Here is an 11,668-nt window from a genome sequence, read left to right as displayed (position 1 = left end):
GAGGGGAGAGGAGGGGAGGGGAGGAGAGGGGAGAGGAGGGGAGGGGAGGAGAGGGGAGAGGGGAGGAGAAAAGAGAGGAGAGGGGAGGAGAGAGGAGAGGGGAAAGGGGAAAGGAAAGGAAAGGAGAAAGGAAAGGAAAGGAAGAAGGAAGGAATAAAGAAAAGAAAAGAAAAGAAGGACAGAAAGAGAAAAGAAAACAACAAAAAACGCCCGTGATCTACCAGTGTCAAGTCCTGGTTTTAATACTGAACTACAGTTACATCAAATGTTACCGTTTGGGAAAGGTTAAGGGTACATGGGACTGTGTTTTTACAACTTTTTGTGAATCTGTTGTTTCAAAATAAGAAGTCCACTTCTGGGGCACCTGGGTGGCTCAGTTGTTAAGTGTCTGCCTTCGGCTCAGGTCATGATCCCGGGATCCTGGGATCGAGCCCCACATCGGGCTCCCTGCTTGGCAGGAAGCCTGCTTCTCCCTCTCCCACTCTCCCTGCTTGTGTTCCCTCCCTGGCTGTGTCTCTTTGTCAAATAAATAAATAAAATCTTAAAAAAAAAAAAGAAGAAGTCCACTTCTGACTCAGAATCACAGAACTTTTCCCTTGATTCACATATTTTTCTCAAAGCCTCTGGCTTTCTGTCATTTTAGAATTTAAAAACTCCAAAACCTCCAGCAATAATTTTCAAACATCATAGTAAAAATGTCTCAGTCATATTTTTCATATTATGAACATGCCATATAATTAAGTCATTGATTTATAAGAATTTTACATTAGCCCTTTAGTTCCCAAATGCTAGAAACTAAAAATATAAAAATAACTTGGCTTGGGCGCCTGGGTGGCTCAGTTGGTTAAGCGACTGCCTTCGGCTCAGGTCATGATCCTGGAGTCCCTGGATCGAGTCCCGCATCAGGCTCCCTGCTCGGCGGGAAGCCTGCTTCTGCCTCTGACCCTCCCCCCTCTCATGTGCTCTCTCTCTCTCATTCTGTCTCAAATAAATAAATAAAATCTTAAAAAATAATAATAATAACTTGGCTAATTGAATTTAAATTAAAAAAACAAAAAATATAAAAAGAAAAATGGGGCACACAGTGGGGAGGGGAAAACATGTGGCGCTTAGTCTCACGCAATGATTTTTAATTCATTCTTAATGCAGTGGTTCTTAAGCCTGGCTGTATGTTGGAATCACCTGGAAAGTCTCAAAACAAAACACAACTAATGCCTGGGTCCCATTCCATAAATTCTATTTATGTCATTCAAGTATAATTGAAACACGATGTGGTATTAGTGACTCCACAAGTCTATACGTTAGGCTGTGCTCACCAAAAGTGTAGTTACCAGCTGTTAACCACACAACACTATTACAATACCATTGACTGTGTTCCCTATGCTATACCTTTTACCCCCATGACCTATTCATTCCCTGACTGGAAGCCTATATCTCTCACTCCCCTTCACCCATTCCTCCACTCCCCTCCCCTCTAGCAACCATCAGTTTGTTCTCTGTATTTATGGGTCTGTTTCTGCTTTTTGTTTGTTTATTCATTTTGTTTTTTAGATTCCACATATAAGGGAAATCATATGGTATTTGTCTTTCTCTGTCTGACTCATTAGCATAATACCCTCTCAGTCCATCCATGTTGTAAATGGCAAGATTTTCAGATGTTCTAATTTAGAAGATACCCAGTGGCACCAGCTGTTACATCAGTGGTGGGCCAGCATACCAAACCCCACCCTCTCCCACCCTGGGCAGCCTGGCATGGCTTTCCAGAAGTACCAGTTATTGTTTTTAGTTCTCTGGGTCCAAAGTTGTGTAAGTTTTGAGGGTCGGCCCGAACCCTGTTTTTCCCATAAGCTCTGTTACTCTTAGGGCATGAATTTGCAGAAATCAAGTTTTTCAGGGACTTGTACATTGTGTTACAGCTGAAACACCTGCATATAAATAAGCCTAAAATGTTACAAAGTGTCATGTGAACATAGGGGCAAAAGAAATCCTCAAAATTATTTACTCTATTTTTTTTTTAAAGAAAGAAGTGGGTAATTTAGAGGGAATATTTAAAATAAATTACTTTTCTACATAACTTCTTCAATATATTACTTTTGTATAGAAAAAAATCAGCTTTAGGGCGCCTGGGTGGCTCAAGCTGTTGAGCGTCTGCCTTCAGCTCAGGTCATGATCCCAGGGTCCTGGGATCGAGTCCTGCATCGGGCTCCCTGCTCAGCAGGGAGTCTGCTTCTCCCTCTATCCCTCCTTCCTGCTCGTGATCTCTCCCTCTCTCTCATGCTCTTTCTCTCAAATAAATAAAATCTTTAAAAGGAAAAAAAGGAAAAAATCAACTGTACCATAATTTCTGTTTGTTTTAAAGACAAATATAGGAGGGGTTAGGGAGATGGGGATATGAGGGGCCATTTGCTGAGCATAGAATTTCGGTTTTACAAGATGAAAAGAGTTCATATATATATATATACGAAGCTTGCATTCTAAGCGTTTTGGGATCTTGAACACATTTTGCAATAGAAATCTAAAATGGTGGCTAGATTCTTCGACTAGCTTACAAAATCCTATTTATATTTGATGCATAATGTAGTTGAAAGATGACATTTGCAACAGTGTTTATATTTTATCTATACATATCAATATCATATCCTGCTTAACTAATACATAACTATATCTATAGATTGGAACACCTATATATCTATATGGATATATGTGAATATATATCGATCTTTACTTATATATTTTTTAAATAGGAGTAAGGTTACTGAATATTTCTTCATTTCTTTGTCTTATTCCATTAGGTTCAGTATTTTTAATCTCTAGTGATAAGCACTATCACCAACAGACAGAAGTGGTGTTGCAAGCAGAGAATAGGGAATAGAGATACTTAAGTATCATCAATTAACAGCATAGGGCTTGACAATAAATCCTGACCCATTTGGCAAGGACTAGCCATTTTTAAATGTGGTGGGTTTGGAGATGGATATTGATAATTCAGGGAGTACTTTTAACGAATGTCCAGATACAGTCTTGGAAATTTTGAGGATGTGAAATAATCCTCTTCATCTGAGCAATTGTAAAGTAACATAATATTGCTTGTGTCTTTTAGAATTCAGATATTCCTATACTCTTCAGTCTACAACGTGTTCTGCTCATTCTTGGCCTTTTCTTCACTGGCCTCTTGCCCTTTGTGCCCATTCGAGAACAGTTTTTTGAAATCCCAATGCCTTCTATCATACTGAAGTAAGTGGTTACTCTGTTTTCATCAGTTATCATTATAGGGGGACTAAGATCAAGGCTCATTAATATCAATATAAATGATAAAGAATAGATTGCTATAGGGACGCCTGGCTGGCTCAGTCGGTAGAGCATGTGATTCTGGATCTCGGGGTTGTAAGTTTGAGCCCCACATTGGGGGTTTAAAAATAAAATTAAAAAAAAATAGATTGCTGTAGTTATTTACATGTTGGATTAACTGACCTGTATTAATAATACTTTTTGATATCATTAAGACACATTTTTCTAAAATGAGTAATATAGGATAAGTATTTCATCTGGACCCATTTCAGGTAACAATGACTTTCTGTGCCTGTGTACTCAGAATTCAGGTACAAAGAATTGAGCTTAACTGTTGAAGCTTAATAATTCTTTTATTCTAACATGTAATAGCAATTGCCCTCCAACTTCCCTAATTTATTTATACCTCAGTTGCAATATGCAGCTGAAATTCAATTAAACTCCAAATTCTCGGGGCACCTGGCTGGCTCGGTCAGAAGAGCATGTGACTCGATCTCAGGGTTGTGAGTTCAAGCCCCATGTTGGGCCTAGAAATTACTTAAAAAAAAAATTAAATTAAATGTGATCTCACCTGCATGGAAACTTTTTTCATCCCCAAACAGAACTTTAAAAGATCAAGCTGAACATTAGTGCAGCAGTCATTAGGAAATATTGGTAAGGAAAACAATTTGGTCGGTACCGTTGTATTCAGCATTTGTTTCATGCTTGTTTTCCAATTTGAGTTTCTTCATGATGAGCATGTTTATTTTATCTATTCCCAATTACATTTATGGGCAGTTTTTGTAGTTATTTCTCAGACAGAATGGAAATCACTTCTTGCCTACAAAGAAACCATTTTCATTTGCTGGATTAAAATGATTCCTGACCATTTACTCCTGAAATACTTAAGCTTCCTCTGGCTTGGCATGGACTCTTGTCCTTTCTGGATTATCTCCATGTGTTCTCTTAGAAGCAGGTATTACTGAGATACAGACAGATGAACAAACTTCATAGAATTAATCTTTTCTCTAAAAACTAATTGTGGGGCGCCTGGGTGGCTCAGATGGTTAAGCGTCTGCCTTCGGCTCAGGTCATGATCCCAGGGTCCTGGGATCAAGTCCCGCATCGGGCTCTCTGCTCCTTGGGAGCCTGCTTCTCCTTCTGCCTCTCTCTCTCTCTGTCTCTCATGAATAAATAAATAAAATCTTTAAAAAATAAAAATAAAATAAAAACTAATTGTGGATTAAGACAAGGTAGAATATTGTGTGTGTTTTAATTTTTTTTTTTTTTTATGGATGACAGTGGGTACTTCCTAAGACAAAGTAATCATTTGTTTAATGAGGTAATTAGTGTTTGAGATACTAAGTCCCTGAGATTCCAGAAGTTGCAAGCAGTACTTCCCACCTGGGCTACAGCGAGGGGAAAGAGGATTTTATTTAGAGAACTTCTAATAAAAACTGAATTCAGAGAGAAAGGAAAAAAAAGGAATTTAAGTGTGGAGACTCAGAATTATTCCAAGAGTATAGACAGGACGAATTAGAAAGGAAACAAGAAGTGAAGCTCCAGGGGCAATGGAAATCACTGCGTGCTGTTAAACTTAGAAGCTGAGAAGTTTTGATAGTAGAGAGAGGCTTACCAGAGATTTGCTATGTGTACAACCCAAAGTTAATGACACAGGTAGTTGTGCTGCTCCAGGCATCTGAGGAAACTGAAGAAACTCAGCATACATCCAAAGGTCAAGTATAGAAAAGATAATTAAAAAGAACAGGGCCTAGGTTCCATATTTGCAAATCCAACAACGTGCTACATCATCACATTAATAAAAGAAAGGATAAGAACCATATGATCATCTCAATAGATGCAAAAAAGCATAGGGAAAAGACAAAGTACAACATCCATACATAATAAAAACCCTCAACATAATAAAGGCCATCGAGAAAAACCCACAGCTAATATCATCCTCAATGGGGAAAAACTGAGAGCTTTTCCTCTATAGTCAGGAATAAGACAGGGATGTCCACTCTCACCAGTTTTATTCAACACGGTACTGGAAGTCCTAGCCACAGCAATCAGACAACAAAAGGAAATAAAAAGCATCCAGATAGGCAAGGAAGAAGTAAAAGTTTCACTATTTGCAGATGACATGATAATATATATAGAAAACCCAAAAGACTCCACCAAAAAACTGCTAGAACTGATACATGAATTCAGCAGTCACAGGATACAAAATCAACGTACAGAAATCTGTTGCATTTCTATAAACCAGTAAGGAAGCAGAAAGAGAAATTAAGGAATCACTCTCATTTACAATTGTACCAAAAACCATAAGATACCTAGGAATAAATCTAACCAAAGAGGTGAAAGACCTGTACTCTGAAAAGAAATTGAAGATGACACAAAGAAATGGAAAGACATTCCATGCTCAGGGATTGGAAGAACAGATATTGATAAAATGTCTATACTCCTCAAAGCAATCTACACATTTAATGCAATCCCTATCAAAATACCAACAGCATTTTTCACAGAGCTAGAATGAACAATCCTAAAGTTTATATGGAACCACAAAAGACCCCAAATAGCCAAAGCAACCTTGAAAAAGAAAAACACAGCTGGAGGCCTCACAATTCTGGACTTCAAGTTATATTACAAAGCTGTAGTAATCAAAACAGTATGATACCAGCACAAAAATAGACACACAGATGAATGGAACAGAATAGAAAATCCAGAAATGAACCCATAATTATATGGTCAATTAATCTTTGACAAAGCAGGAAAAAAATAGCCAATGGGAAAAAGAATGTCTCTTCAACAAATGGCGTTGGGAAAACTGGACAGCAACATGCAAAAGGATGAAACTGGACCACTTTCTTACACCATACACAAAGAATAATTTCAAAATGTGAGAACTGAAGCCATAAAAATGCTAGAAAAGAACATAAGCAGTAACTTCTTTGACATCAGTCATAGCAACTTCTTTCTAGGTATGTCTCCTGAAGCAAGGGAAACAAAATCAAAAACTATTGAGACTACATCAAAATAAAATTCTGCATAGCAAAGGAAACAATCAGCAAAACTAAAAGGAACCCACGGAATGAGAGAAGATATTTGCAAATGACAGATCTGTTAAAGAGTTAGTATCCAAATATATAAAGAACTTATAAAACTCAGTACCCCAAAAATGAATAATCTAATTAAGAATGGGCAGAAGACATGAATAGACATCTTTCCAAAGAAGATATACAGATGGCCAGCACACACATAAAAAGATGCTCAACATCACTCCTCATCAGGGAAATGCAAATCAAAAGTATGATGAGATACTCATGCCTCTCAGAATGGCTAAAATAAAAAGCTCAAGAAACAACAGGTGTTGGCGAGGATGTGGAGAAATGGGTAATCCTCATGCACTGTTGATGGGAATGCAAACTGGTGCAGCCACTGCGGAAAACTGTAATGAGGTTCCTCAAAAAGGTAAAAATAGAACCATCCTACAATCCAGCAATCATACTACTAGGTATTTACCCAAAGCATACAAAAATACTAATTCAAAGGGATATAGGCACCTGGATGTTTATAGCAGATTATTTACAATAGCCAAGTTATGGAAAACAGCCCAAGTGTTCATAAATAGATGAATGGATAAAGAAGATATGGTATGTGTGTGTGTGTGTGTGTGTGTATGGTATGTTTATATATATATATATAAACACAATGGAATATTACTGAGCCATAAAAACAAATGAAATCTTGGCGTTTTGCAATGACATAGATGGAGCTAGAGAGTATAATGCTAAACAAAATAAGTCAAAGAAAGACAAATGCCAAAAGACAAATTCACTCATGTGGAATTCAAGAAACAAAACAAATGAGCGAAAGGAAAAGGGAGAGAGAGAGGGGCAAACCAAGAAAAAGACTCTTAACTACTGAGAACAAACTGATGGTTACCAGAGGGGAGGTGGGTGGGGGATGGGTTAAACAGGTGATGGGGATTAAGGAGTGCACCTGTTGTGATAATCACCGGGTGATGCATGGAGTTGTTGAATCACTATATCGTACACCTGGAACTAATATTACACTGTATGTTAACTAACTGGAATTTAAATAAAAACTGGAAAAACAAAGAACAGGGCCCAGGTCTTCAAATATTGAAAGGGGAAGAAAAAACATGCTTTTAGGGGTTTTTTAGTCACATTTTTGCCCCATGTATCTTTTAATTTGTAGTAAAGTTTGGTTGTATGTTTAAGTTCACTATATACTAGTGCTCACTTCAGCAGCACATATAGTAAATCTACTATATACTAAGTTACAGCAGACAAGGTGAGAGAAAGAAGCTTCACCAAAAAAGAGAAGAGACATGAGCCCCAGGCACCCAGGGTCTAGAAAGATAACTTTCATTATTTTTTTTACCTTTTAGTAGTAGTAGCAAAGTCATCTCAAAATCAATAGAAACAGAGAACCCGGGCACTGGGTGGCTCAGTCGTTAAGTGTCTGCCTTCGGTTCAGGTCACGATCCCAGGGTCCTGGGATCGAGCCCCGCATCGGGCTCCCTGCTCAGCGGGAAGCCTGCTTCTCCCTCTCCCACTCCCCCTGTTTGTGTTCCTGCTCTCGTTATCTCGCTCTCTGTCAAACAAATAAATAAAATCTTTAAAGAACAAACCAAAATAAAACAAAAAACCAGAGAACCCAAATGGGTTTTATTTTACTTTTGGGGTTTTTTTACAAGTATTTTTTGAGCACATACGAAGTGCAAGGCAACTTTGTTTTTGGACTCATTTTATCACAGTGATATACCTTCTTGTGTTTCTAATTTCTGATTCAAATTTTTATTTTGCCTCAGGCTAAAAGAACCACACACTATGTCCAGAAGTCAAAAGTTTCTCATCTGGCTTTCTGATATGTAAGAATTTTAGTTTCTTGATATACGAGTTATTGTTTTAGCTGAATCTATTAAATACTATGTTTATAATTTAGAGCAAGCTTTCTATATGTGATTTGTAACAAGGATGATAAGCACCTACTCTGTGGGTGGATGTATATGAATCATTTAGAACTACTTTAATTACTAGTCACAAAACCTTAAGAGGAATCTTGAGAGATAATCTCATCCAGCTTCAGGAGAAAACTGAGTGCCCTCCTAACCAAAGGTAAATGATTAACTTAGGGTTATCTAGCTAAGTAGAAGAGGTGGTGGTATGTATAACCATTCCCTTCTACCTGTTTGCTGTTTTCAACTAACCGCAGTCAGAGACATGGCAGAAAGAAGTGTGTATAGCAATACAAGTATATGTAAAAGTGTATATTGATTAGTGGCACATTTCTCTGAAAAATCTGCACGAAGACTTAATAGCAGACAGGAAGCCCCACCTTTAGGGTGGGCATCTCCTTTAAAGAAAAAACTTTCATTTCTCAGACATGTTGAGTTTAATTTTAGGTAAATAACACAATGTTGCTGTGCTATATTTTGCTTTAAAATGGAACCCGGAATGCTTAAATAATAGTCCCAAATCACAACCTTTTAAGTTACTTAACCTCCTCTTTCAGAGAGTTGGAAAACTAGTTTTATCTTTTCTCTGTGCCACAGGGTTTATTCTTTTTTGCTCTATTCCTGATTTAATTTCTAGTTTTCAAGGATGCATTTTTAATTGGTGTTAAATGCATATGATTTTTAGTTTCTCTTATTTCATCACTTTAATAGACATAAACAGAATAGAAATAATATGTATAACTTTCCAGTATAGTTTGTTCCCATCATGCTCAAGTGATTTATATTCTAAGAGTTCACTTTTAAGTCAATTATTTAGCACTTAAAAAAAAGCTGCAGTTTTCCTATTTATAGTGTAATCAATGGACATTAGGTTTCTAAGATAGCACATGAAAGGCTAATACATTATGTAAATGAACTATGATATTCTAGAACTTGGCCCAAGTTCACTGCCTTATTTTAAGTTGGAATGTTAGTCAGACTTCCCAGTTCTTTCTCACTTGTTATGGTGTCGACAGGGAAATCGAGGAGGCCTCTTGTCTACTGAGTGGCTTAAATAAGATTGGGTCCCTTGAGGATGTAGTTACAGAAGAAATAGGAGGTTCTGGTGGTCCACCAGCAAGCGGCCAGCCAGCAGTGAAAGGAGATCCAGTGGTTAGAACATAAATGCATCCACCACAGTTATTACTTGAGGCCATTGCTTTATTGTTGCTACAGCATTGGGATTAAATTCAGTTAGGAATTACAAACTCTAAATGGACTAAATTAGGACTAAGGACTAAGAGTCCTTCATTAGAGTTAAGAGAGATCTAAATCTGTCCTCTTTTATTTTCCAGCTTACTAATGAGAAAAGCCTTGTTTGACCACCTAACTGCCAGAGGCATTCAGGTAAGTTTCTGGAATGATGCCTTTTTTTTTTTTTTAAGATTTTATTTATTTATTTGAAAGACAGAAAGAGACAGCGAGAGAGGGAACACAAGCAGGGGGAGTGGGAGAGGGAGAAGCAGGCTTCCTGCAGAGCAGGGAGCCCGATGTGGAGCTCCATCCCAGGACCCTGGGACCATGACCCGAGCCGAAGGCAGACGCCCAACGACTGAGCCACCCAGGCGCCCGGAATGATGCATTTTGGAAACAGTATAGCTCACCAGTTTAACAGTAGTGTAAAGGGCAGGAACTTAATTTGGTTCCAACTCTGATGCTGCTGCTTTACTGGTTCACATATGAAGACCTTAAACTTAACAAGAAAGCATTGGCATTTTAGTAACTGGAGTCCACTTATATATAGGTGACAGTAGCTGAAGCCAGACAGTGTATATTTAATGGGTAAAGTAAAAAAATTTCATGGGTAAAGTAAAAAAAAATTTAAAGGGTTCAATGATTTCTTAAAATTACAGGTTTAAAAGGTTGTTTCTAAGTATGCTGAGATTGTAGTGTATAAAGGCTATTATAAAATTTTAACCTTTCATCTCATACTTCTCATGCTTCTAATTTTCAGGTCTATATTTGGGTATTGAATGAAGAACAAGAATACAAACGAGCTTTTGATTTGGGAGCAACTGGGGTGATGACAGACTATCCAACAAAGCTTAAGGATTTTTTACATAATTTTTCAGCATAGAAAAGGAGGTACTCAGAAGCACTCAAAGATGAAAAGACCTAAAGAAAAACAAAACAAAACAAGTTTGCCATCATTTCCCTAAGCCATTTCCAGAATGGTAAAGGTTTAATCATTTAAGTTTTTATTACCTCATTTTTAAGCTTGTCTGAGAATGTAGAAACTATATATTGTATATTTATTTTAAAGAACATTGCATATTTTACATTTGTAAATTGTTTAGAAAGATAACTGGTTATGAGATGTAAGTAGATTATTGATCAAGAGTTCTGTATATGGGCGCCTGGGTGGCTCAGTTGGTTAAAGCGACTGCCTTCGGCTCAGGTCATGATCCTGGAGTCCCGGGATCGAGTCCCGCATCGGGCTCCCTGCTCGGCGGGGAGCCTGCTTCTCCCTCTGACCCTCCCCCCTCTCGTGTACTCTCTCTCATTCTCGCTCTCTCAAATAAATAGATAAATCTTTAAAAAAAAAAAAAAAAGAGTTCTGTATATGATGCAGTATTCTATTATAAGTAATTGTAAAATCAAAGACTATTGGATAAATTTGATATTAGCCTTCACTGGAATAAGATCAACTAATTAGTAAACCAAAATTATTGAAGGCCACTACAGCTATGCTGAGTTGTCTCGTTATTTCTAGGTACATCTTAGTTTAAAAGGAAAGAAAATACAGTGGGAGGGGAGCTTAGAAATCAGTGATATAGTTATCTGACAAGCTGTACATTATTAACAGAAGGGAGGCTCAAAAAAAAGAACTGAAACTAATACTTGATTAGAAATAAAAACTGTAGACAATTAGATTTCTTGGTTGCTGTTGTTAATGGGGACATTCTGTTTGGAATCTTTAGGTGTAATAGTGTTACCATGTCCTTTCTTTTTGGTACACATTAAAATTGGACTTAAAAGACCCAAATAGTCATATATTTGTGTTTCCTCTAAACATTATGTTTCTTCTAAACAAAATTTTCCATTTTTTGGCAGTGACTAATTGTTTGGGCCTACATCTAGATTTTAAGTAATGTTTTGAATCCTAATAATCATATGAAACTGACAAAAGTACATATCATTGTTTCTAATACGTATGGTATAAACCACCTGTTCTTGACCTTTAAGGTTTAATTCTTCTGAATTAAGTGGAAGCAGAATTTCTCAAAGCATTAGGCTTCACTTTCTCAGCTTTTCTGATATGACTCCATGTAAAATTTTTCTAATCTTTTTGACTAATTTTCATTATCTCTTTGGGAGGTAAATATACTCTGGAATAATAAGGGTCTTTTACCTGGATTACATCTCTCATTTGGAGTT

At 37.3% G+C, this 11,668-nt stretch overlaps 1 protein-coding gene across 1 annotated transcript in view; it reads left to right on the top strand.

The window, feature by feature from the left end:
* GDPD1 (glycerophosphodiester phosphodiesterase domain containing 1) overlaps positions 1 to 10,413 on the top strand; it is a 48,129-nt gene extending 37,716 nt beyond the window's left edge. The window contains exons 7-10 of the mRNA XM_035026723.1: positions 3,101 to 3,234; positions 8,105 to 8,164; positions 9,586 to 9,637; positions 10,245 to 10,413. Coding sequence (XP_034882614.1) covers positions 3,101 to 3,234; positions 8,105 to 8,164; positions 9,586 to 9,637; positions 10,245 to 10,367 — 369 coding nt within the window. The 3' untranslated portion in view covers positions 10,368 to 10,413. The remainder of the gene's footprint in view (positions 1 to 3,100; positions 3,235 to 8,104; positions 8,165 to 9,585; positions 9,638 to 10,244) is intronic.
* Positions 10,414 to 11,668: the final 1,255 nt, after the last annotated feature.

This window comes from Mirounga leonina, unplaced genomic scaffold (assembly GCF_011800145.1).
Source record: "Mirounga leonina isolate KUSES-001 unplaced genomic scaffold, KU_Mleo_1.0 Mir_200, whole genome shotgun sequence".
NCBI lineage: Eukaryota > Metazoa > Chordata > Mammalia > Carnivora > Phocidae > Mirounga > Mirounga leonina.
This window is presented reverse-complemented; position numbering and strand designations above follow the sequence as displayed.